This window comes from Oncorhynchus tshawytscha, linkage group LG01 (genome assembly GCF_018296145.1).
Source record: "Oncorhynchus tshawytscha isolate Ot180627B linkage group LG01, Otsh_v2.0, whole genome shotgun sequence".
In the NCBI taxonomy this organism is placed as follows: domain Eukaryota; kingdom Metazoa; phylum Chordata; class Actinopteri; order Salmoniformes; family Salmonidae; genus Oncorhynchus; species Oncorhynchus tshawytscha.
Window position 1 is genome coordinate 77,300,479 of NC_056429.1, and position 24,864 is coordinate 77,325,342.

A 24,864-nucleotide genomic window follows, 5' to 3' on the forward strand; every position below is an offset into this window, starting at 1 on the left:
CAAAAAAAGGGGAGGGTTGTCTAACTTGATTTATTTAAATTTGCTTTGGGGCAGTTGTGTTTCTTTTTATTGGGCACCGTGGAGGGTAGTGTGTTTTTTCCCAGGTTAACAGTCGCTCATTTGCAGGGTTTACTCTATATAATTTCTTACATCCTAGCCAAATTTCCTCATCTGCTTGCATGCACCTCCCCGATAGTAAGTATCTATCCTGCCCTCTGTCCACCATTCTTAGTGACAATAGTAGTAGGAGGATCATTTGTCCAGATCTGCAATAGGCTAACTATCAATCATACCACACATACAAGCATTCAAAGCTGCATCAATGTTCAATATGAATCCACAAGAACAAATAGGAATAGTTTGATAGGTAGCGGGGAGGCCAGGTGCATCATTGTGCATGAAAGAACAGTCAACACATGAGACATTCAGCTCAAAAAGCTCCCCTATTGATCTTGTTTAGGGACAATACAATTATCCTTCCTAGACTAGCCGACAACACCACAATGCTATGAATAATTGCATCATTGTTTTCAAGTGAGAAGGCTCTTCCTCCTCCAATCTGGGCGGATATTCCTGGCACACCTAGCACCTAACGCTTCAATATAGCCTAAATATTTGTCATTTAACTTTTAAAATGTATTACCTTTTATATGTAGCATAAACACAACCAGTCACAGTATTTTAATACTATTAGGCTACTGCAAAAGTATAATAATTCCAGCACCCTCAAAATGGCTTGACATTAACCAGGTTTCCATCCAACCTTTATGTAAGTAACCTACATTTTGGATAAAGAAATGTCACAACATCATGGGAAAGCATGCACTTTCTTACAGATTAAATAAATTATGATTAACTTCACAGGGTGGTAAAAGTCCACGGTGATGAGCTTGATGCTCCTTTCAATAAATATCGAGGGTCTTATTCTGGTGACATGATGATCAATGCTTGACTGCCGTTTGACAATAAAAAATTCTCGCACCTTTGTCCATAATAATCTCATCATGTAGGCTATACCCGCACTGTATCTATGCGCGGTTGACTAGAGCGCATGTGCAAATACCAGAGTGGGCACATTCACTATACCTAAGCAACATGATCAGTATCTGGGGAATTTAACCGCAAAAGTCATTTTTATGCGCACTACGTATTTACACACAGACTCAATTTGACGGCAAATGTGCATATTGTTTTTACACAGATTTTAGAATGTTGGCATGAAAATATTTTGCCAGTTGGATGGAAACCTAGCTATAGACACAGTTAAGATGCGCGGCAAGTGATCTAGTCCAGTGTCACTTTGATTATGACTGCACATCATGGTTCACCAGCAGCCCCAAACATCTAAAGAATAAACTACAAATCAGCCAAAACAAGCTTGTAAAAATTGTACTTAAACTCCCCCCTCATAGCATCTGAAGGTCGAGCATTTGAACCAGATAGGCTGGCTATCTGTGGAAAAAATGTGTAGTATTAATTACACTTGGTCTGGTCTACAGAATTATCACAGGCTCAGTCCCCTAGCTTCTGTCCAACTATTTTTCATTTGTTAGAGATGTCCACCAGTATAAAACCATAGTCAGATTCTCTAAAATGCACTGTTTTAAATAAGAGTATGTGGTAAGAACATGTTTATATACTGGTGCTGTTGAGTGGAAACTACCACAGCAACTCAAACCCATACCAACCATAACAACTTATAAAACGAATGTCAAAAGCTGGTTAATCTGTGAACAGTATAACGTTTCTATCGGGGTATCTCTAATGTGTCTGTATCCATGTAATTGTATATGTATTTATGTTTTAAAAAAATAGGACATCAGTGGAAATAATTCCCTCACTTTATTGTACAATTAGTTGGATATATTTTATAGAATTATAAATATGGCATCAATGTTTAAAATCTGATTTCCTCTTAGCTAATCCTTGTCTGAAGCAAACACCTAATCAGCCGACACTCCAACCTTAATTTATTCTGAGGGTGAGAGGATGTACATGTTTGGGCTACCTGTGTAAACACAGCCTTAAAAACACCACAACATTCACCTGTGATCCATGCATCCCTAACATGCCTGACGACAGATGAGACGTCTCGTAATTTCACTGGGCTTCATACCAACATTGCATGCTGCTCTCTGAGTCCGTGTCCACCCTTCTTGATATCTACATGAGGTAGGGGTGTATCATGAACATGTGGATTAGTTGCTCTCTGTTGTCAGAGAAGGGAGAGTTCTGTACTTCCAACGGTGAGAGTACTGTTTGATTGGGCGCGAAAAGAAGAAGCTGAATGTTGGGGAGGAGGGGAGCCCTCGCTTGCTTCACATTGCATGACTGCACCGTGCTGATTCAGCGGGACAAAAGGGATAGCGGCGGGTGCTGAGGACCGTAATCGCCAGAATCACTGCTGCTTGAATGGCACTGTCAAATCAAATCAAATCGTATTGGTCACATACACGTGTTTAGCAGATGTTATTGCGGGTGTAGCGAAATACTTGTGCATATCAAAGCATTGCGCTGTAGCAAGGACGGACGGACGGACACTGCAGTGGTGTCAACAGTGAACAAATCGCTGGTTTTCCTGGTGGTTGTTTATCTACCATATAGGAAGTGGATTAGAAGAGAGTGGCTGGGAGGAAACTAAATCCCTCTCTATTGTTGTGTACTGATCTGGATTTAGGTGTTGAGCAAAGACAAACTGACAATGCAGATCTGAAGCGGGGCACACAATGGACACGAACATGCAGAAATTTACAGTTAGGAGATGGTTTTCCGTCTACCTTCAGAAGAAGTCACGGTCCAAAAACTCGAACCTCTGCAGATTAGAGGTAAGTGTATTGTTGTTTACTGCCCAACTACTTTGTGGCTGTGTGTGCCATAACGCAGAATACTTGTTTGCTAAAGGTGTGATTCAGCTGCCACTGACTGCTGTCACTCAATGATGTTGTGGTAGGCTGTTGTGGTATCTTGTGTCGGTCTTGTTTGTTACCCGATATTAGGCTACACTTGCCAGTACAATTTCAGCATTTTGACAAGCTTTGTAGACTACCATTGCACAACATTTTTATTAAAAATCATGTTTAATTCTGTCTAGCATGGTATTACACGCACACAAAAAAAACAATTCAACTAATGGTGTAATCAACGATAATCAGTGAGTTTGAGTGGAATTGAAAAGGTAAATCATTTTTTGCTAATGTGTTGTTTACACAACAAACTGCTAGAAGTTAGCTGAATTTGAATACATTTGAGTAAAATTACAAATTCATGTTTGCTCAAATCATATTTCCCAGAATGCTCTTTTGCAGATTGATTTTCAGAACTGTTTGTTTCCTTACCTGTGTTTTTGCTTCACATTCGATTGGTTGATTTGATCTTATGCTATACAAAAATAAATACCACTTTTACTAAAGGGTAAACCCATTTGAATTCATTCACATTTTGGCAGCACCCCCCCTTTTTTTTAACGAAACCTTTCTTACATATTTGCCCATTGTGCTCAGAAAGTGACTTTTTGGATCTGAAAACCAAAACATTCAAGAGATATATAAAAGTGCTCAAATTTGGCCCCTTTTTTTTATACCCACATCATGAGATGTCCATGTATTCAACCACTGGAAAAGATAAATGGTTGAGACTGATATCAAATCAACGTTTATTTGTCATGTGCGCCTGTGTAGACCGCATGTGTAGACCTTACAGTGAAATGTTTACTTACAGGCCCTAACCAACAGTGCAATTGTAAGTTTAAAAAAAAAAAAAGGTATTAGGTGAACAATATATAAGTAAAGAAATAAAAACAACTGTAAAAAGACAGTGAAAATAACAGTAGTGAGGCTATATACAGGCACTAGTTAGTCGGGCTAATTGAGACAATATGTACATGTAGGTATAGTTAAAGTGACTATGCATATATGATAAACAGAGAATAGCAGCAGCGTAAAAGAGGGGTTGGCGGGACACAATGCAGATAGTTTGGGTAGCCAATGTGCGGATGATAAACAGAGAGTAGCAGCAGTGTAAAGAGGGTTTGGTGGGGGGGGCACACAATGCAAATAGTCCAGTTAGCCATTTGATTACCTGTTCAGGAGTCTTATGGCTTGGGGTAAAAGCTGTTGAGAAGCCTTTTGGTCATAGACTTGGCGCTCCGATACTTCTTGCCCTGCGGTAGCAGAGAGAACAGTTTATGGCTGGGGTCTTTGACAATTTTTAGGGCCTTCCTCTGACACCGCCTGGTGTAGTGGTCCTGGATGGCAGGCAGTTTAGCCCCAGTGATGTACTGGGCCGTGCGCACTACCCTCTGTAGTGCTTGCGGTCAGGGACCAAGCAGTTGCAGCTGTAGAACCTTTTCATGATCTGAGGACCCATTCCAAATCCTTTTAGTTCCTGAGGGGGAATAGGCTTTGTCGTGCCCTCTTCACGACTGTCTTGGTGTGCTTGGAACATTCTAGTTTGTTGGTGATGTGGACACTAAGAAACTTGAAGCTGTCAACCTGCTCAACTACAGCCCCGTCGATGAGAATGGGGGCGTGTTCAGTCCTCCTTTTCCTGTAGTCCACAATCATCTCCTTAGTCTTGGTTACGTTTAGGGATAGGTTTTTATTCTGGCACCACCCGGCCAGGTCTCCTCCCTATAGGCTGTCTTGTTGTTGTTGGTGATCAGGCCTACCACTGTTGTGTCGTCTACAAACTTAATGATGGTGTTGAAGTCGTGCCTGGCCACGCAGTCATGGGTGAACAGGGAGTACATGAGGAGACTGAGCATACACCCCTGAGGGGCTCCAGTGTTGAGGATCAGCATGGCGGATGTGTTGCTACCTTCCCACACCACCTGGGGGCGGCCCGTCAGGAAGTCCAGGATCCAGTTGCAGAGGAAGGTGTATAGTCTCAGGATCCTTAGCTTAGTGATGAGCTTTGAGGGCACTATGGTGTTGAACGCTGAGCTGGAGTCAATGAATAGCCTTCTCACGTAGGGGTTCCTTTTGTCCAGGTGGGAAAGGGTAGTGTGGAGTGCAATTGAAATTGCATCATCTGTGGATCTGTTTGGCGGTATGCAAGTTGGAGTGGGTCTAGGAGTTCTGGGATAATGGTGTTAATGTGAGCCTTTTACCAACCTTTCAAAGCACTTCATGGCTACGGATGTGAGTGCTACGGGTCTGTAGTCATTTAGGCAGGTTACCTTTGTGTTCTTGGGCACAGGGACTATGTTGGTCTGCTTGAAACATGTTGGTATTTCAGACTCAATCAGGGACATTTTGAAAATGTCAGTGAAGACACCTGCCAGTTGGTCAGCACATGCCCGGAGCACACATCCTGGTAATCCGTCTGGTCCCGCGGCCTTGTGAATGTTGACCTGTTTAAAGGTCTTACTCACATCGGCTATGGAGAGTGTGTTCACACAGTCGTCCGGAACAGCTGATGCTATCATACATGCCTCAGTGTTGCTCGCCTCGAAGCGAGCATAAAAGTGATTTAGCTTGACTGGTAGGCTCATGTCACTGGGCAGCTCTCAGCTGTGCTTCCCTTTGTAGCCTGTAGTAGTTTGCAGGCCCTGCCACATAAGACGAGCGTCGGAGCCGGTGTAGTACGATTTAATCTTAGTCCTGTATAGGCGCTTTGCCTGTTTGATGGTTCATCTTGGGGCATAGCAGGATTTCTTATAAGCTTCCGGGTTAGAGTCCCACACCTTCAAAGCGGTGGCTCTACCCTTTAGCTTAGTGCGAATGTTGCCTGTAATCCATGGCTTCCGTGCCTGTAATCCATGGTTGGGGTATGCACATACAGTAACTGTGGGGACGACATCCTCGATGCACTTATTGATAAAGCCAGTGACTGATGTGGTGTACTCCTCAATGCCATCGGAAGAATCCCGGAACATATTCCAGTCTGTGCTACCAAATAAGTCCTGTAGTTTAGCATCTGTTTCATCTGACCACTTTTTTTATGGACAGAGTCACTGGTGCTTCCTGCTTTATTTTTTGCTTGTAAGCAGGAATTGGGAGGATAGCATTGTGGTCAGATTTGAGAAATGAAGGGTGAGGGAGAGCTTTGTATGCGACTCTGTGTATGGAGTACAGGTGATCTATATTTTTGCCCCCTCGGGTTGTGCATTTAAAACGCTGATAGAAATGAGTTATGACTGATTTAAGTTTCCCTGCATTAAAGTACCTGGCCACTAGGAGCGCCGCCTCTGGGTGAGCGGTTTCCTGTTTGCTTATTTCCTTATACAGCTGACTGAGTGTGGTCTTAGTGCCCGTATCTATCTGTGGTCGAAAATAAAAAGCCACAAAAAATATAGGTAACTCTCTTGGCAAATAGTGCGGTCTACAGCTTATCATGAGATACTCTACTTCAGGCGAGGAAAATCTAGAGTTTTTCTTAGACTTTTTGCACCCGCTGTTGTTTACAAATATGCACAGACCGCCCCCCCCCCCTCATCTTACTGGAGTGTGCTGTTCTATCTAGCCAGTGCAGCATATAATCCGCAGGTAGGATATTCTTGATCGTACCTCGTCTAATTTATTGTCCAATGATTGTATGTTGGCAAGTAATACTGACGGTAAAGGCAGATTTCCCACTCGCCATCGGCGGAACCTTACGAGGCACCCCACTCTGTGTCCTCTGTACCTGCGTCTCTTTCTCTTGCCATTGACGGAGATTTTGGCCTTGTCGGGTGTGTGAAGTACATCCTATACAGTGGGGCAAAAAAGTATTTAGTCAGCCACCAATTGTGCAAGTTCTCCCACTTAAAAAGATGAGAGAGGCCTGTAATTGTCATCATAGGTACACTTCAACTATGACAGACAAAATGAGGAAATAAATCCAGAAAAACACATTGTAGGATTTTTAATGAATTTATTTGCAAATTATGGTGGAAAATAAGTATTTGGTCAATAACAAAAGTTTATCTCAATACTTTGTTATATACCCTTTGTTGGCAATGACAGAGGTCAAATGTTTTTTGTAAGTCTTCACAAGGTTTTCACACACTGTTGCTGGTATTTTGGCCCATTCCTCCATGCAGATCTCCTCTAGGTCAGTGATGTTTTGGGGCTGTTGCTGGGCAACACAGACTTTCAACTCCCTCCAAAGATTTTCTATGGGGTTGAGATCTGGAGACTGGCTAGGCCACTCCAGGACCTTGAAATGCTTCTTACGAAGCCAGTCCTTCGTTGCCTGGGCGGTGTGTTTGGGATCATTGTCATGCTGAAAGACCCAGCCACGTTTCATCTTCAATGCCCTTGCTGATGGAAGAAGGTTTTCACTCAAAATCTCACGATACATGGCCCCATTCATTCTTTCCTTTACACGGATCAGTCACCCTGGTCCCTTTGCAGAAAAACAGCCCCAAAGCATGATGTTTCCACCCCCATGCTTCACAGTAGGTATGGTGTTCTTTGAATGCAACTCAGCAATCTTTGTCCTCCAAACACGACGAGTTGAGTTTTTACCAAAAAGTTATATTTTGGTTTCATCTGACCATATGACATTCTCCCAATCTTCTTCTGGATCATCCAAATGCTCTCTAGAAAACTTCAGATGGGCCTGGACATGTACTGGCTTAAGCAGGGGGACACGTCTGGCACTGCAGGATTTGAGTCCCTGGCGGCGTAGTGTGTTACTGATGGTAGGCTTTGTTACTTTGGTCCCAGCTCTCTGCAGGTCATTCACTATGTCCCCCCGTGTGGTTCTGGGATTTTTGCTCACCATTCTTGTTATCATTTTGACCCCACGGGGTGAGATCTTGCGTGGAGCCCCAGATCGAGGGAGATTATCAGTGGTCTTGTATGTCTTCCATTTCCTAATAATTGCTCCCACAGTTGATTTCTTCAAACCAAGCTGCTTACCTATTGCAGATTCAGTCTTCCCAGCCTGGTGCAGGTCTACAATTTTGTTTGTGGTGTCCTTTGACAGCTCTTTGGTCTTGGCCATAGTGGAGTTTGGAGTGTGACTGTTTGAGGTTGTGGACAGGTGTCTTTTATACTGATAACACGTTCAAACAGGTGCCATTGATACAGGTAATTAGTGGAGGACAGAGGAGCCTCTTAAAGAAGAAGTTACAGGTCTGTGAGAGCCAGAAATCTTACTTGTTTGTAGGTGACCAAATACTTATTTTCCACCGTAATTTGCAAATAAATTCATTTTTTTTCTTCTCATTTCGTCTGTCAGAGTTGAAGTGTACCTATGATGAAAATTACAGGCCTCTCTCATCTTTTCAAGAGGGAGAACTTGCACAATTGGTGGCTGACTAAATACTTTTTTGCCCCACTGTACGTCCTGCTTGTTGAAGAAATAATCTTGGTCTAATCCGAGGTGAATGATCGATGTCCTGATATCCAGAAGCTCTTTTTTGCCGTAAGGTATGGTGGCAGAAACATTATGTACAAAATAAGTTACAAATAACGCGAGAAAAAACACATAATAGCACAGTTGGTTAGGCGCCTGTAAAACGGCTGCCATTTCTTCCGGCATCATTTTTGTAAGCATTTAAAAGCTTACAAACAGGGTTGTCAAACGATTTGATAATTTCTAGATTTTTTTAACCTTTAATGTCAATGATCTAACAACTCATCTACTCTAAAAAATATATGTATATATTTGCATATGTGGTAGCTTTGACTCTATTTTACGTTGTGTTGTGCCCGCCATTGGTTGAGACACAACATGCTCTTGAATACAGGGTATATGCCATGTTTTGGCTGATAAATGTACTAAAATAGGAAAACAATTTGAAATTTTAACTTTCAAATGGTACATCAAAAGTTTGAGGTCCAGACATCAGAAAATGTTGACTTGAATGGGAATATCTGTTTTAAATGATACTGTCAATTCTCCATAGGAAACCTATTAAAATCATAGAAATGTAATGTATATTGAAGAAAAATATAAACGCAACATGTAAAGTGTTGGTTTCATGAGCTGAAATAAAATATCCCAGACATTTTCAATACACACAAGAAGATTATTTCTCTCAAATTTTTTTGCGTCCCTGTTAGTGAAAATTTCTCCTTTGCCAAGATAATCCATCCACCTGACAGGTGTGGCATATCAAGAATCTGACTTAACAGCATGATCATTACAAAGGCCATTCTAAAATGTGCAGTTTTGTCACACAACACAATGCCACAGATTTGTGCAATTGGCATTCTGACTGCAGAAATGTCCACCAGAGCTGTTGCCAGATAATTGTATGTCCATTTCTCTACCATAAGACACCAATGTCAATTTCGAGAATTTGGCAGTACGTCTAATGGTAGACCACGTGTAACCACGCCAGCCCAGGACCTCCACACTGGCTTCTTCACCTGCGGGATCGTCTGAGACCAACCTCCCAGGCAGCTGATGAAACTGAGGAGTATTTCTGACTGTTATAATGCCATTTTGTGGGGAAAAACGCATTCAGCCAGTCTCCCCCAATGGGTGGACCTTGCTCCCAAGTGGGTGGACCGGCGGCCATCTTTGTGGTAGTAATTTAGAAGTTACAATTTCAATTAAATTAAAATGTCAATGGTGGACCAGATGAATTCCAGTGGTCCTAAGGGACTGGTCCGTTCTATGAATTATGTTTCTGATTAAAATGACATCCTCCCTGTATTCAAGAGCATGTTGTGTCTCAACCGATGGCGAACACAACACAAAAATCTCAGATGATGTAAAATAGGGTCTAAGCTACAACGTATGCTAATATGATTTGTTTTATTTTGTTCACACGTTTTACGATAATTGACGTTATTAAAAATTTTTTATCAAGATATTTTAAATAGTTTGACAACCCTGTTGTAAGCTTTTAAATTATAGCAAACTCAACCATTTATCTTTTCCAGTGACGAAGACATGGATGTGTCATGGTAGGGTGTGTATGCAAAATGAGTCAACTTTGAGCACCTTTATCTCCTGAATGTTTGGCATTCAGGTCCAAAAAGTAACGATCTGACAACTTCTTCAATGGGCAAACATGTATGCAAAGTTATCTTTTAAATCAAAAGGGATGCTGTGAAAAAGTCAGTGGTGTTTAGGTAAAAATACTTTAATGTACTACTTAAGTAGTTTTTTGGGGTATCTGTACTTTACCATTTTATATTTTTTAACAACTTTTATTTTTACTTCACTACATTCCTAAAGAAAATAATGTACATTTGACTTTGTACATTTTCCCTGACACCCAAAAGCAAGACAGGAAAATGGTCCAATTCATGCACTTATCAAGAGAACATCCCTGGTCATCCCTACTGCCTCTGATCTGACGGACTCACTAAACACACATGCTTCGTTTATAAATGAAGTCTGACTGTTGTAGTGTGCCCCTGGCTATCCATAAATACAAAAAAACAAGAATTGTTCTGTCTGCTTTGCTTAATATAAGCAATTTGAAGTGATTTAAACTTTTACTTTTGATACTTAAGTACATTTTTGCAATTACATTTACTTTTGATACTTAAGTATATTTAAAACCAAATACTTTTATACTTTTACTCAAGCACTATTTTACTGGGTGACTTTCACTTTTACTTGAGTGATTTTCTATTAAGATATCTTTACTTGTACCCAATTGTCATACTTGAGTAATTTTTCCACGACAAATGGTTTTTTCCCTAAACCAGGTTTCTTCAATACCAAACACAGCTTGCGGGTGATTTTTATTTGGCGACCCAAGTTATCTGAGGAAAAGCAATGTTTATATATACGTAGTACCAATCAAATGTTTGGACACCTACTCATTAAAGATTTTTTATTTATTTTTACTATTTTCTATATTGTAGAATATATTGTAAATAACACATGGAATCATGTAGTAACAAAAAAAGTCTTAAACAAATCTAAATATATTTCATATTTGAGATTCTTCAAAGTAGCCACCTTTTGCCTTGATAACAGTTTTGCACACTATTGGTATTCTCTCAACCAGGTTCATGAGGTAGTCACCAGAAATGCATTTCAATTAACAGGTTTGCCTTGTTAAGTTAATTTGTGGAATTTCTTTCCTTAATGAGTTTGAGCCAATCAGTTTGGTTTTGACAAGGTAGGGGTGGTATACAGGACATAGCCCTATTTGGTAAAAGACCAAGTCCATATTATGGCAAAAACAGCTCAAAAATCAAAGAGAAATGACAGTCCATCATTACTTTAAGACATGAAGGTCAGTCAATCTGGAAAATTTCAAGGACTTTGAAAGTTTCTTCAAGTGCAGTTGCAAAAAGCATCAAGCGCTATGATGAAACTGGCTCTCATGAGGACCGCCACAAGAAAGGAAGACCCAAAGTTACCTCTGCTGCCGAGGATAAGTTCATTAGCGTTACCAGCCTCAGAAATTGCAACCCAACTAAATGCTACAGAGTTCAAGTAACAGACACATCTCAACATCAACTGTTCAGAGGAGATGGTGTGAATCAGGCCTTCATGGTCGAATTGCTGCAAAGAAACCACTACTAAAGGACATCAATAATAAGAAGAGACTTGCTTGGGTCAAGAAACACAAGCAATGGACATTAGACAGGTGGAAATCTGTCCTTTTGGTCTGAGTCAATTTGATAGTTTTGGTTCCAGCCACCGTGTCTTTGTGAGACGCGGAGTAGGTGAACGGATGAACTGCATTTGTGGTTCCCACCATGAAACATGGAGGAGGAGGTGTGATGGTATGGGGGTGCTTTGCTGGTGACACTATGATTTATTTAGAATTTAAGGCACACTTAGCCAGCAGAGCTACAACAGCATTCTGCAGTGATATGCCATCCCCATCTGGTTTGCACTTAGTGGGACCATCATTTGTTTTTCAACAGGACAATGACCCAAAACACACCTCCAGGCTGTGTAAGGGCTATTTGACCAAGAAGGAGAGTGATGGTGCTGCATCAGATGACCTGGCCTCCACAATCACCAAACCTCAACCCAGTTGAGATGGTTTTGGATGAGTTGGACTGCAGAGTGAAGGAAAATCAGCCAACAAGTGTTCAGCATATGTGGGACCTTGGACTGTTGGAAAAGCATTCCTCATGAAACTGGTTGAGAGATTTCCAAGAGTGCAAATCTGTCATCAAGGCAAAGGGTGACTACTTTGATGAATCTCAAATATAAAATATGTTTAACACTTTTTGGCTTACTACATGATTCCATATGTGTTATTTCATAGTTTTGATGTCTTCAATATGGCTGGCACTGAATGTATTTGGTCCTTGGTCTTTTTGCAACTGTTACTGAGATGCATTGGAGTCTGCTGAGTGAAGGATGGCTCATAATGGCTGAACGGAGCGAATGGACTGGCATCAAGCACATGAAAACCATGTTTGATGTATTTGATACAATTCCGCTACAGCCATTACCACGACTCTGTTCTCCCAAATTAAGGTGCACATGATTAAGAACAGCCTAAAATAAGCCTAATGCGGGCTGGATTTGGTGTAGCTAGGCCTACTTGCTCACTTGTTTATTAGGGACTATTATATTTTAAGAGATTAATCATTTGTAAGAATCCATTTTTTTTTTTACGTGGCAATCTGTGATTGCTAATTTATTTTGATGTCAAATCAAAATCAAATCAAATTTATTTATATAGCCCTTCGTACATCAGCTGATATCTCAAAGTGCTGTACAGAAACCCAGCCTAAAACTCTAAACAGCAAGCAATGCAGGTGTAGAAGCACGGTGGCTAGGAAAAACTCCCTAGAAAGGCCAAAACCTAGGAAGAAACCTAGAGAGGAACCAGGCTATGTGGGGTGGCCAGTCCTCTTCTGGCTGTGCCGGGTGGAGATTATAACAGAACATGGCCAAGATGTTCAAATGTTTATAAATGACCAGCATGGTTGAATAATAATAAGGCAGAACAGTTGAAACTGGAGCAGCAGCACGCAGCACCCTTTCAAATTATTAATTCTTTATTAGATTTGGACTGAAATATTTAAGCATGAAACCAAGATCTGAAACGTATTCTCTAGGCCTAGTTTTACAATTGTAAGTTATGGGGGGAATGGGAATTGGAACAGTAGACGAACATGTCAAACCCAACCACTACACAGGTGATTGCAATCTTCACCTTTTTCTTCGCCACATTGCAAAGCTACCTGAGCATGGCACTGTTCAGCAACTGTGGTGCTGAATCGACGATTAGTCTTTTGACAATTCAAAATGTCAAATTGATCGCAACGCTATCCATGGTGCTGAATACTGTGCGATGGTTAAAGGCACAAGGTATTCCCGCATAGTTGGAATGCCTTCTAAAGTGGTGGAACCACAGATATCCTATTAAATTACTATGTGTGGAACTCTGTACGATACAAAACGATATACTACACTGTCTACAAAACATTAAGAACATTGCTCTTTCCATGACAGACTGACCAGGTGAATCCAGGTGAAAGCCATGATCCCTTATTGATGTCACTTGTTAAATCCACTTCACTTCAGTGTACATGAAGGGGAGGAGACAGGCTAACAAAGGATTTTTAACCTCTATGGGATCGGTGTCCCTATACCTGGACGGTTGTTGCTAACGTGCTCTGTGACTAGAATGACATTTTAAGTAACAGCCATCTTTCCAGGACATATGCATTTTTTATATGTGCAGAATGCTTAAATTCTTGTTAATCTAACTGCACTGTCCAATTTTACAGTAGCTATTACAGTGAAAAAATACCATCCTATTGTTTGAGGAGAGTGCACAGCAAACTTTTATCACAGCAACTGTTTTGATATATTCACCTTTGAAGGTAAATAATCTACTTACATTCAGTAATCTTGCTCTGATTTGTCATCCTGGGGATCCCAGACACAAAATGTAACAGTTTTGTTTGATAAAATAAATTTTTATTTTCAAATGTAGGAACTGACTTCTACACTTTTCCTTTCAAATGGTATCAATAATATGGATATCCTTGTTTCAGGTCCTGATCTACAGGCAGTTAGATTTGGGTATGTCATTTTAGGTGAACATTTTTAGGTGATCCTTTTTTGAGGTTTTAAGCCTTGAAACAATTGAGACATGGATTGTGAATGGGCAAGACAAAATATTTAAGTGTCTTTGAACGAGGTATGGTAGTAGGTGCCAGGCGCACCGGCCAGGCGCACCCAATGCTGCTGGGTTTTTAACACTCAACAGTTTCTCATGTATATCAAGAATGGTCCACCACCCATAGGACATCCAGCCAACTTGACACAACTGTGGGAATCATTGGATTTGACATGAGCCAGCATCCCTGTGGAACGCTTTCGACACCTTGTAGAGGCCATGCCCCGACAAATTGAGGCTGTTACCCCACTCACAACATATTTCTCTGTATAGCATGCACCTCAATTACCTCGACTAACCTGTGCCCCCACACATTGACTCTGTGTACCAGTACCGTCCTGTATATAGCCTTGTTACTGTTATTTTATTGTTGCTCTTTTAAATATATATATTTTTTTCTATTTAAAAAAAATAAATAATAATAATATCTATCTTCACACAATTGTTTCTTAACTGCATTGTTGGTTAAGGGCTTGTAATGTAAGCATTTCACTGTTGTAGTCGGTACAAATGTTTTCAGACTTGTTGGGCTCAAAGTGTTAGTGAATGGTACTGTTTGTATGAACATTGCTGGGGAGTTATAGACATGTCACTGCTTGTGACTGTTTGTCTTACAGAATGCTGTGTGCAGTTATCAGTAGAAATCACATTCACTTTGACGTCTCTTTTGTAATCCTTCCTGAGTGTCTCATAGCAAGATGTTCAGACAGACCAGCCTCTCTGAGATAATATGTAGTCATCATGTACCAAACCCCAATCCCTTCACCAGGAAACAGACATTCACATCACACACTGGACATAGGGGATTTAATATTACATGCTAGACGTAGGGGATTTAATATTGCACGCTAGACGTAGGGGATTTAATATTGCACGCTAGGCGTAGGGGATTTAATATTGCACGCTAGACGTAGGGGATTTAGTATTGCACGCTAGACGTAGGGGATTTAGTATTGCACGCTAGACGTAGGGGATTTAGTATTGCACGCTAGACGTAGGGGATTTAGTATTGCACGCTAGACGTAGGGGATTTAGTATTGCACGCTAGACGTAGGGGATTTAGTATTGCACGCTAGACGTAGGGGATTTAGTATTGCACGCTAGACGTAGGGGGATTTAGTATTGCACGCTAGACGTAGGGGATTTAATATTGCACATCTGCAATACACTGAGGCATGCTAAGCATGATTAATATAATGCATACACATACATATATGGAAACCATTTTCAAAACAATACCTGATGGATTTAGATATCTGAGCGCTTGTGACAATGGGGTATTTTACTCCATGATTGCCTCTTGAGTTATTCTGTCTGTATCATTAATCTCACAAGACAATGATGCTGTTTTGCATCGCAAAGTGATTTTCATTATATTGTTGTTGTCATTAATACTTTATTTGGATGAAGACAAACCCTTGTGGGAGTTAGGTATAGTTTACCCAAGACCATGAAATGAAGGGTAGTTTTCTTGAGGGAGAATCTTGTACTAAGTCAGGTAGACTCATCAGACAGATGGCAGTCAATCAGACCATTGGTATGTTTGTGTTATTGTTTATCTAAATCCCTGTTTGACTGCTTTATGCCATGATACTGAGATTATTAAGGGGAGAGATGAACTGCTGTGGTAACATTTAACTCAATTCCTACTTTGACTTGGAAAGTACAGTATACTGTAGGTCATCAGCCTTTACAAACAGCATGCACAGAATGATCAGCCTTCACAAACGGCATGCACGGAATTCATGATGATGATGGTTTGGAATAGTAAACTGGTATAGCTGCTATCAGAGTTGACAGTATAACTACCAAGCTACCATTGGGATGCATAAACATGAAGTCATGGTCAAATAGCTGAATGGCCCATGCAGGAATCATACCCCAAATTATTGTATTGCAAGCACCATTTTCCAACCGACTAGGACATTTTGTCAAGTTGACTTTTTCAATCAAAGAGATTATCTTGAAATACACACCATCAACAGCTGTTGACCCAGATAACAAATCTTGGTGTTCAGAATACACTACGCATGTCCTCTGTCATCCATGTTTATTGGTAAAGAGTAATAGTTGGACAAGGGTTGTTTTATTATTTTGATTCAATAAGATAATCTGCACTGGTGTCTATTTAAAAAGACTGATTTAACAACAGTCTGATTGGGTACTGTGAAAATCTACTAGTACTACCAAGTAGACTCCCTCCACAGGTAAATGTTTTCTTTTCCATTCCAGTATTTTAGAATAATGTGAAAGGCTGTTAAGTGGAACTGAGCTAAATCCATTCTCGCTTTCTTTCTGATGTGTAGTAGTAATGTTTTTTTGTTTTTTTATTTATTCCCCAGATCAAACTTAGTTTGATCTTTAGGATAATAAAGCAATTCTCTGTAATCTAAAATGGTATAGTTTTCTTCCAATTATTCTATTTTTTTTTAAAAAAGGCCTTGTTTGGAAAACAAAACTGATCCTTTAACTAAACTCAGCAAAAAAATAAAGTCCTCACTGTCAACCTCGTTTATTTTCAGCAAACTTAACATGTGTAAATATTTGTATGAACATAACAAGATTCAACAACTGAGACATAAACTGAACAAGTTCCACAGACATGTAACTAACAGAAATGGAATAATGTGTCCCTGAACAAAATCAAAAGTAACAGTCAGTATTTGGTGTGGCCACCAGCTGCATTAAGTACTGCAGTGCATCTCCTCATCATGGACTGCACCATATTTGCCAGTTCTTTGCTGTGAGATGTTACCCCACTCTTCCACCAAGGCACCTGTAAGTTCCCGGACATTTGGAATTGTAAACCTATTGGACCTAGCCCTCACCCTCCGATCCAACAGGTCCCAGACGTGCTCAATGGGATTGAGATCCGGGCTCTTCGCTGGCCATGGCAGAACACTGACATGCCTGTCTTGCAGGAAATCACGCACAGAGAGAGCAGTATGGCTGGTGGCATTGTCATGCTGGAGGGTCATGTCAGGATGAGCTTGCAGGAAGGGTACCACATGAGGGAGGAGGATGTCTTCCCTGTAACGCACAGCGGTGAGATTGCCTGCAATGACAACAAGCTCAGTCCGATGATGCTGTGACACACCGCCCCAGACCATGACGGACCCTCCACCTCCAAATCGATCCTGCTCCAGAGTACAGGCCACGGTGTAATGCTCATTCCTTCAACGATAAACATGAATCCGACCATCACCCCTGGTGAGAGAGAACCCCGACTCGTCAGTGAAGAGCACTTTTTGCCAGTCCTGTCTGGTCCATTCCTGTCTGGTTTGTGCCCATAGGCTACGTTGTTGCCTGTGATGTCTGGTGAGGACCTGCCCTACAACAGGTCTATAAGCCCTCAGTCCAGTCTCTCTCAGCCTATTGCGGACAGTGTGACCACTGATGGAAGGATTGTGCGTTCCTGGTGTAACTCGGGCAGTTGTTGCTGCCATCCTGTACCTGAATCGCAGGTGTGATGTTTGGATGTACCAATCCTGTGAAGGGGATGTTACACGTGGTCTGCCACTGCGATCAGCTGTCCATCCTGTCTCCCTGTAGCGCTGTCTTAGGTGTCTCACCATACGGACATTTCAATTTATTGCCCTGGCCACATCTGTAGTCCTCATGCCTCCTTGAAGCATGCCTAAGACTTGTTCACACAGATGAGCCGGGACGCTGGGCATCTTTCTTTTGGTGTTTTTCAGAGTCAGTAGAAAGGCGTCTTAGTGTCCTAAGTTTTCATAATTGTGACTTTAATTGCCTACCGTCTGTAAGCTGTTAGTGTCTTAACAACTGTTCCACAGGTGCATGTTCATTAATTGTTTATGGTTCATTGAACAAGCATGGGAAACAGTGTTTAAACACTTTACAATGAAGTTCTGTGAAGTTATTTGGATTTTTACGAATTATCTTTGAAATACCAAAGCCTGAAAAAGGGATGTTTATTTTTTTGCACAGTTTAGTATTAATGGATGGTGTACCGGTTACTGTGGAGTATCACTGTTTGTACAAGGCATCATGACTAATTTCTTTGTTCACTTTTAAAAAGCGGACTGTTGCGGTGTTAGAGGTTTGGAAATATAAAAAGCCCATGGGACTGACACCTTGGATAGCTACAGAGAATTTGTAATCCCATTGTTTGATTTATTTGCCTTTATTTTCTAGAGCCCCTACAGAGGCCATCCTTAACCCATTGATTCTTCAGCTACATGATACATGATTTTCTTCCTATTCAATGCTGTGTTCAACATGATATAGTGAAGGAGAAGTTATAGGTTAACGTAAACCATAAGGGACAAATCAGCATATGGATTTGAAAAACATCCTTTTTATTTCATCCCAATGATATATTGTATGCAAAGGGTTATGTAACTGTTTGTTGTACTTGTATGTATTGAGGGAGATAAACAGGTTTAACCATGCTCTCTGCTGTGTCAGCGTGGCAGATTCTGCATCAATCAGCGACGGTCAGGGCAGGACTCTCACATGCCTGGTCGGCATATTTCAGAGGCACGTCATGAAGACAGCATTAATAGCCGGAGTGTTCCCTTTTAAGATCTCCCGTTTGGCAGCCACATAGCCCCACTCAAGGGGCACACTAATCTCCCCTGATAAGAGGGGAACAGGATGGACTACTGGCTGGTTCTGTAGCCAAGGTCACACTCTGACTGTTAGCCTACAACATCTGTTTCAAATCCTCCTATTGTCACCAGTTAACATGGATATGTGTGGAAATTGAGGATACTAAGGGCAAAAAGTGTAATAGCAATGTGCATGTTCTATCCTTCGATGTAATAATGCTGAGTTTCCTCTGATACTTGTATACTCATGATACTAGCTGTAACATCTCAATTCATGATTATGTTGAGTAGTCTCTCTTTGCACTGATCAAATTTGACTTCTCTAGGTTGGACATCTGACTAAATCCCCCTCTCTGGCTCTCCCTGTGTCTCTGGAATGACATGGGTGTTCTTGGTATTCCTATAATCACGTGATTGATTTGATATGAGGGCCATCTGTTTCCCTGCAGGACGATGGCATCCTGAAAGAGATCGACATCAGCCAGCACACCAAAGAGGGCTTTGAAAAGGCAGACCCCTCCCAGTTTGAGCTGCTGAAAGTGCTAGGCCAAGGCTCCTATGGAAAGGTAAACATATAGCTACCTGAATTAAGGTGTTTGCATCTATGTTACACCTACTGTGTATGTACTATGCATTCGTCACATTTCCCCTACTGTTCAATCTGATATTAATGTCCTCCATAGGTGTTCCTGGTGAGAAAAATCAAAGGCTCTGACAGAGGACAGCTTTATGCCATGAAAGTGTTAAGGAAAGCAACGCTAAAAGGTACTTATTCTGATACTTTCGAAGAGTGATATGTTTTTCATCGGACCAATCTTACAAAGAGCGTAATATTATTACAGTAAACAGACATGATATGGGTATGATTTAATGACCTATCCAGCCAAACTGGTTTTCCGGCATAAGTAATAAAATATATATTCATATATTTTTTTTAAACATCTCACGTTTCCTATATTCATCAAATCTCAGTCAAAAACATCTTACGTTTCCTGTACTCAACAAATCTCAGTCAAACCCTTTACATAAAAAAATAATCTGCTCTGGATAATGAAATGCAGCCTTTTGGCCCTGTCTCAGGAAATGGAGATGATGTTCTCCTTGCTTACATAATACAGGCACAGCTGCAGGAATGTCCTCTGCAAAGCAGAGAGCCATTGCAAGAGGAAGCTGGCATAATATTCTGCATTGCAGCACAGGTGCTTGAGGGGATTATGATTTTGATTATTATTGATAACGAAGTAGCTGACCTCCATTTCTCAGGTGACATAGGGAGAAGGCTTAGGTAATGCAGATAGATGAGCATAATGCAGCAAGTCATTGCATTAGCTCACTCTGTCTCGATTATGCGATGACATTCCCAATGCACTGATTAGGTAAGTGGCTGACTAGTGAGGGAGAAGTTCCATATGCATGGTTGAGTGGTTTAAAGATTTTCATAGTATCAACAGTTTTGACAGTATAGAAATTCATACCTGAGGTATTTTATACAGTATCGTCGGATACCGGCCCAACTCTAATGGATTGTATATGTATAGCTTTTGTCCACATCTGTTCAGTTCTACAAGTATCTTAATTCATTACCACCATTTTCATAAGCTTTGTCTGTTTTTCAGTTCGGGACCGGGTGCGGTCCAAAATGGAGAGAGACATTCTGGCTGAAGTCAACCACCCCTTCATAGTCAAACTCCATTATGGTGAGCGTATTTCCCAAGTGCCGTCTTTCTCATCCATGTAACCATGTTCTGACTGGCACAAATACATACAACAAACATTGAGACATGAAAACCCTCTTGTTAAGACAGCCAAATAATTATGTGACGAGATTGTCTTTAGCCATCAGTTGTTGGAATGGTTCTGCCATTAGGCAGCAGGCAGAAACACATTGTGATATCAAATGGAGTAGGTACTTGCATTGAATAACTCTCCAAGCGTTTTATAAGGCTTGGCACGTCCCTCTAAACATTTCAGTGACGTCTGGAGCCCTTCAGACAGCGTAAGCCATCACTCCGTCTCAAAGCACCTTACCTCCTTATTTATTAGCATGCTCTGAGTATTGCCACAGCAGCCCCAGGCAAACGGATGCACTCAACAAAGCAAATGATAGGAATACACGAGAAGACATAATATCAAAATTATACCAGGAAAAAAAGATTTGCCTTGACATGTACCTTTTAAGGAGAGCCGGATTACTGAACGGGCACATAGGGCACATGCCCCGGGGCCCCCCGAACTCCAGGTGGTACCCAACCAAATTGATTTATTTTGTGTTGTGGGCCCCCTGGTTGTGGGCCCCCCAGATAGCATATGATAGCTAAAATAGAAGAGTAGAATTGCATGTAATTGGCTTTAAAACTGCCAAATCGTCTCTGAGGCTCATTGTCATTTTTTACATTTGATTTATTTAACCTTTATTTAACTAGGCAAGTCATTTAAGAACAAATTCTTATTTACAATGATGGCCTACCCCGGTCAAACCCGGACGACACTGGGCCAATTGTGCGCCGCCCTATGGGACTCCCAATCATGGCCAGATGTGATACAGCTTGGAATTGAACCATGAACTGTAGTGATGCCTCTTGCACTTTGGAGTGTTTTCATTTTATTGCATGTCATGAGCGAAGGAGAATATGTATTTTGCGTGACCATTTATGTTGTTTTTATGGCCCAGCCTTTCAGACAGAGGGGAAGCTGTATCTGATTCTAGACTTCCTCAGAGGGGGAGACCTCTTCACACGGCTTTCTAAAGAGGTCAGTCATCATGTTACTCACTGTGATGGCTTACTGCTCATTCACTGTTTTATTAATACATTCAATCATAAGTTTAAGTCAATCATAAGTTTAAAAAATGTTTACTTTTATTTCCAATCATTTGTTTTCTTGGTACAGATGTCCCTTTTTGATTGAATAGGTACAGTATATTTCGAGGCATTCTCAATTTGCGTGATATTACTTTTTTTATTATTGGTCAACTCAACAGCAATTGGTAATTTGGCTTATAGAGTAAAATCCCTCCCAAGTAAAAACCCTTCCAATGCGTTATATTTATGTCATGACCCTTGAACTATCTCTATAGATTTGTTTGCCTTTATTGACAACAGCAACAAACAAGCACATTCCAAAAGAGCTGTAGATTAATGGTATTCTGTCCTCATGAAAATCTGTTTTGATGACCAATTGTATGTTCAATGCCGAGCTATTAATGGAACTTTGACACTTCTTAGTAGTACACTGATGCATCATGCCACTTTGGGACCCATCACTGTGCAGCACAATGACCAATCTATAACTGCCTCTCTGCCACCACCATAGTTCGCTTTCCTGTGAAGTGATTTCAGAGCTTGAGCCAAGTAGGACTTTCATTCATCACAGGTGCGGGTTACAAAGCTTCAGGACTCATTCTGTGACTAAAAATAGGTCCGTCCTCCCCACTGATTCAATCGATATGTATAAACACCCTGCCATTGACCAGACCCCATCAGGAATAGGTCCCTATATTGCAAATGTTCATTCCTAATTGGTTTGGCTTTAATCTTGTACTTCAGCATCTCTGAATGTCCAAGCATTCATAGTGAGTTGAAATAAGTAGGCTACTTCAGTAATAAAGTGTAGCTCTTTCAAGTACTCACTTCCAATTACCAGCACAGGTTTCTTTCAAACCACAGACATAATGGCTTGTGTGGTATGTCTAGCATGGGCTTTCGATGCAAACATTTAAGTGCTCACTGTCAATGAACAGCCTAGACCTCATCAGTCAGATTACAATATATCCTTCTTTCCATTGATTAATTACTCCTGAATCCAAGTAACTAACCCAGGGTTGGGGGGGGGTGATTATTTTGGGTTAAATAACACTCCGGGTCACATTTGAACATCTAAAACTAGATAGAAATTATGTAGAAATGATTGTCAAATCACTGCCCTTTATCTGGCCTGCAAAATTACTTTGACAAGAAAATCGTTCCCCCAAAAACTGTGGCCCCCTTTCGAAATCCCAATGTGGCCCTCGAGTCAAAATTATTCCCCACTCCTTCAATAGCCTGTATTGTAATACTGCTATTATGAAGAAATTATAGATAACGACTCAATTGATGAAACCATTGACTCAGAGTTCCTTTGGGACATTCAGCTAACAACTGCAGATTGTTTCATCACACCATACTTTTTTAAAACTCATTAATTGGCAATACGCCAAGCTATGTGGATTGCAATAGTTTGTGTTTGTAACAAACAATGATCATATTTAACATGCTAGTTGACTCCATGATGAACTAAGATGTATGTATCATATACAGTGCATTCGGAAGGTATTCAGACCCCTTGACTTTTTCTACATTTTGTTACATTCCAGCCTTGTTCTAAAATGTATTAAATTGTTTTTCCCCCTCATCAATTTACACCGCATAATGACAAAGCAAAAACAGGTTTTTAGAAATGTTTGCAAAAAATGTAAACAATAAAACTGAAATATCACAATTACATAAGTATTCAGACCCTTTACTCAGTACTTTGTTGAAGCACCTTTGGCAGCGATTACAGCCTCGAGTCTTCTTGGGTATGATGCTACAAGCTTGACACACCTGTATTGGGGGAGTTTCTCCCATTCTTCTGTACAGATACTCTCAAGCTCTGTCAGGTTGGATGGGGAGCGTCTCTCCAGAGATGTTCGATTGGGTTCAAGGCGGGCTCTGGCTGGGCCACTCAAGGACATTCAGAGACTTGTCTCAAAGCCCCTCATCACTGTCAAACGCTCCCTGAAACACTTCTGCGAGCAGGCCTTTCTAATCGACCTGGCCGGGGTAAGCTGGAATGACATTGACCTCATCCCGTCAGTAGATGATGCCTGGCTATTCTTTAAACGTGCCTTCCTCACCATCTTAAATAAGCATGCCCCTCTCAAAAAATGTAGAACTAGGAATAGATATAGTCCTTGCTTCACGCAAGACCTGTCTGCCCTTGACCAGCACAAAAACATCCTGTGGCGTTCTGCATTAGCATCGAATAGCCCCCGTGATATGCAACTTTTCAGGGAAGTTAGGAACAAATATACACAGGCAGTTAGAAAAGCTAAGGCAAGCTTTTTCAAACAGAAATTTGCATCCTGTAGTACTAACTCAAAAAAGTTCTAGGACACTGTAAAGTCCATGGAGAATAAGAGCACCTCCTCCCAGCTGCCCACAGCTCTGAGGCTAGGAAACACTGTCACCACAAATAAATCCACTATAATTGAGAATTTCAAAAAGCATTTCTCTACGGCTGGCCATGCTTTCCACATGGCTACCCCTACCCCGGTCAACTGCCCGGCACCCTCCACAGCAACCCGGCAAAGCCCCCACCATTTCTCCTTCACCCAAATCCAGATAGCCGATGTTCTGAAAGAGCTGCAAAATCTGGACCCCTACAAATCAGCCGGGCTAGACAATCTGGACCCTCTCTTTCTAAAATTATCTGCCGAAATTGTTGCAACCCCTATTACTAGCCTGTTCAACCTCTCTTTCGTATCGTCTGAGATTCCCAAAGATTGGAAAGCTGCCGCGGTCATCCCCCTCTTCAAAGGGGGTGACACTCGAGACCCAAACTGCTACAGACCTATATCTATCCTACCCTGTCTTTCTAAGGTCTTCGAAAGCCAAGTTAACAAACAGATTACTGACCATTTCGAATCCCACCATACCTTCTCCGCTATGCAATCTGGTTTCAGAGCTGGTCATGGGTGCACCTCAGCCACGCTCAAGGTTCTAAACGACATCATAACCGCCATCGATGAAAGACATTACTGTGCAAACGTATTCATTGACCTGGCCAAGGCTTTCGACTCTGTCAATCACAACATTCTTATTGGCAGACTCGACAGCCTTGGTTTCTCAAATGATTGCCTCACCTGGTTTACCAACTACTTCTCTGATAGAGTTCAGTGTGTCAAATCGGAGGGCCTGTTGTCTGGACCTCTGACAGTCTCTATGGGTGTGCCACAGAGTTCAATTCTCGGGCCGACTCTCTTTTCTGTATACATCAATGATGTTGCTCTTGCTGCTGGTGATTCTCTGATCCACCTCTACGCAGACGACACCATTCTGTATAATTCTGGCCCCGCCTTGGACACTGTGTTAACTAACCTCCGACGAGCTTCAATGCCATACAACTCTCCTTCCGTGGCCTCCCAACTGCTCTTAAACGCAAGTAAAACTAAATGCATGCTTTTCAATCGATCGCTGCCCGCACTTGCTCGCCCGTCCAGCATCACTACTCTGGACGGCTCTGACTTAGAATACGTGGACAACTACAAATACCTGG

General features: G+C 41.3%; 1 protein-coding gene across 1 annotated transcript in view; it reads left to right on the forward strand.

The window, feature by feature from the left end:
- The first annotated feature begins 2,124 nt into the window (after positions 1 to 2,124).
- LOC112257109 (ribosomal protein S6 kinase alpha-2) overlaps positions 2,125 to 24,864 on the forward strand; it is a 46,205-nt gene continuing 23,465 nt past the window's right edge. The window contains exons 1-5 of the mRNA XM_024430678.2: positions 2,125 to 2,825; positions 19,020 to 19,136; positions 19,254 to 19,335; positions 20,187 to 20,267; positions 21,242 to 21,321. Of these exons, the coding sequence (XP_024286446.1) occupies positions 2,727 to 2,825; positions 19,020 to 19,136; positions 19,254 to 19,335; positions 20,187 to 20,267; positions 21,242 to 21,321 (459 nt within the window). The 5' untranslated portion in view covers positions 2,125 to 2,726. The remainder of the gene's footprint in view (positions 2,826 to 19,019; positions 19,137 to 19,253; positions 19,336 to 20,186; positions 20,268 to 21,241; positions 21,322 to 24,864) is intronic.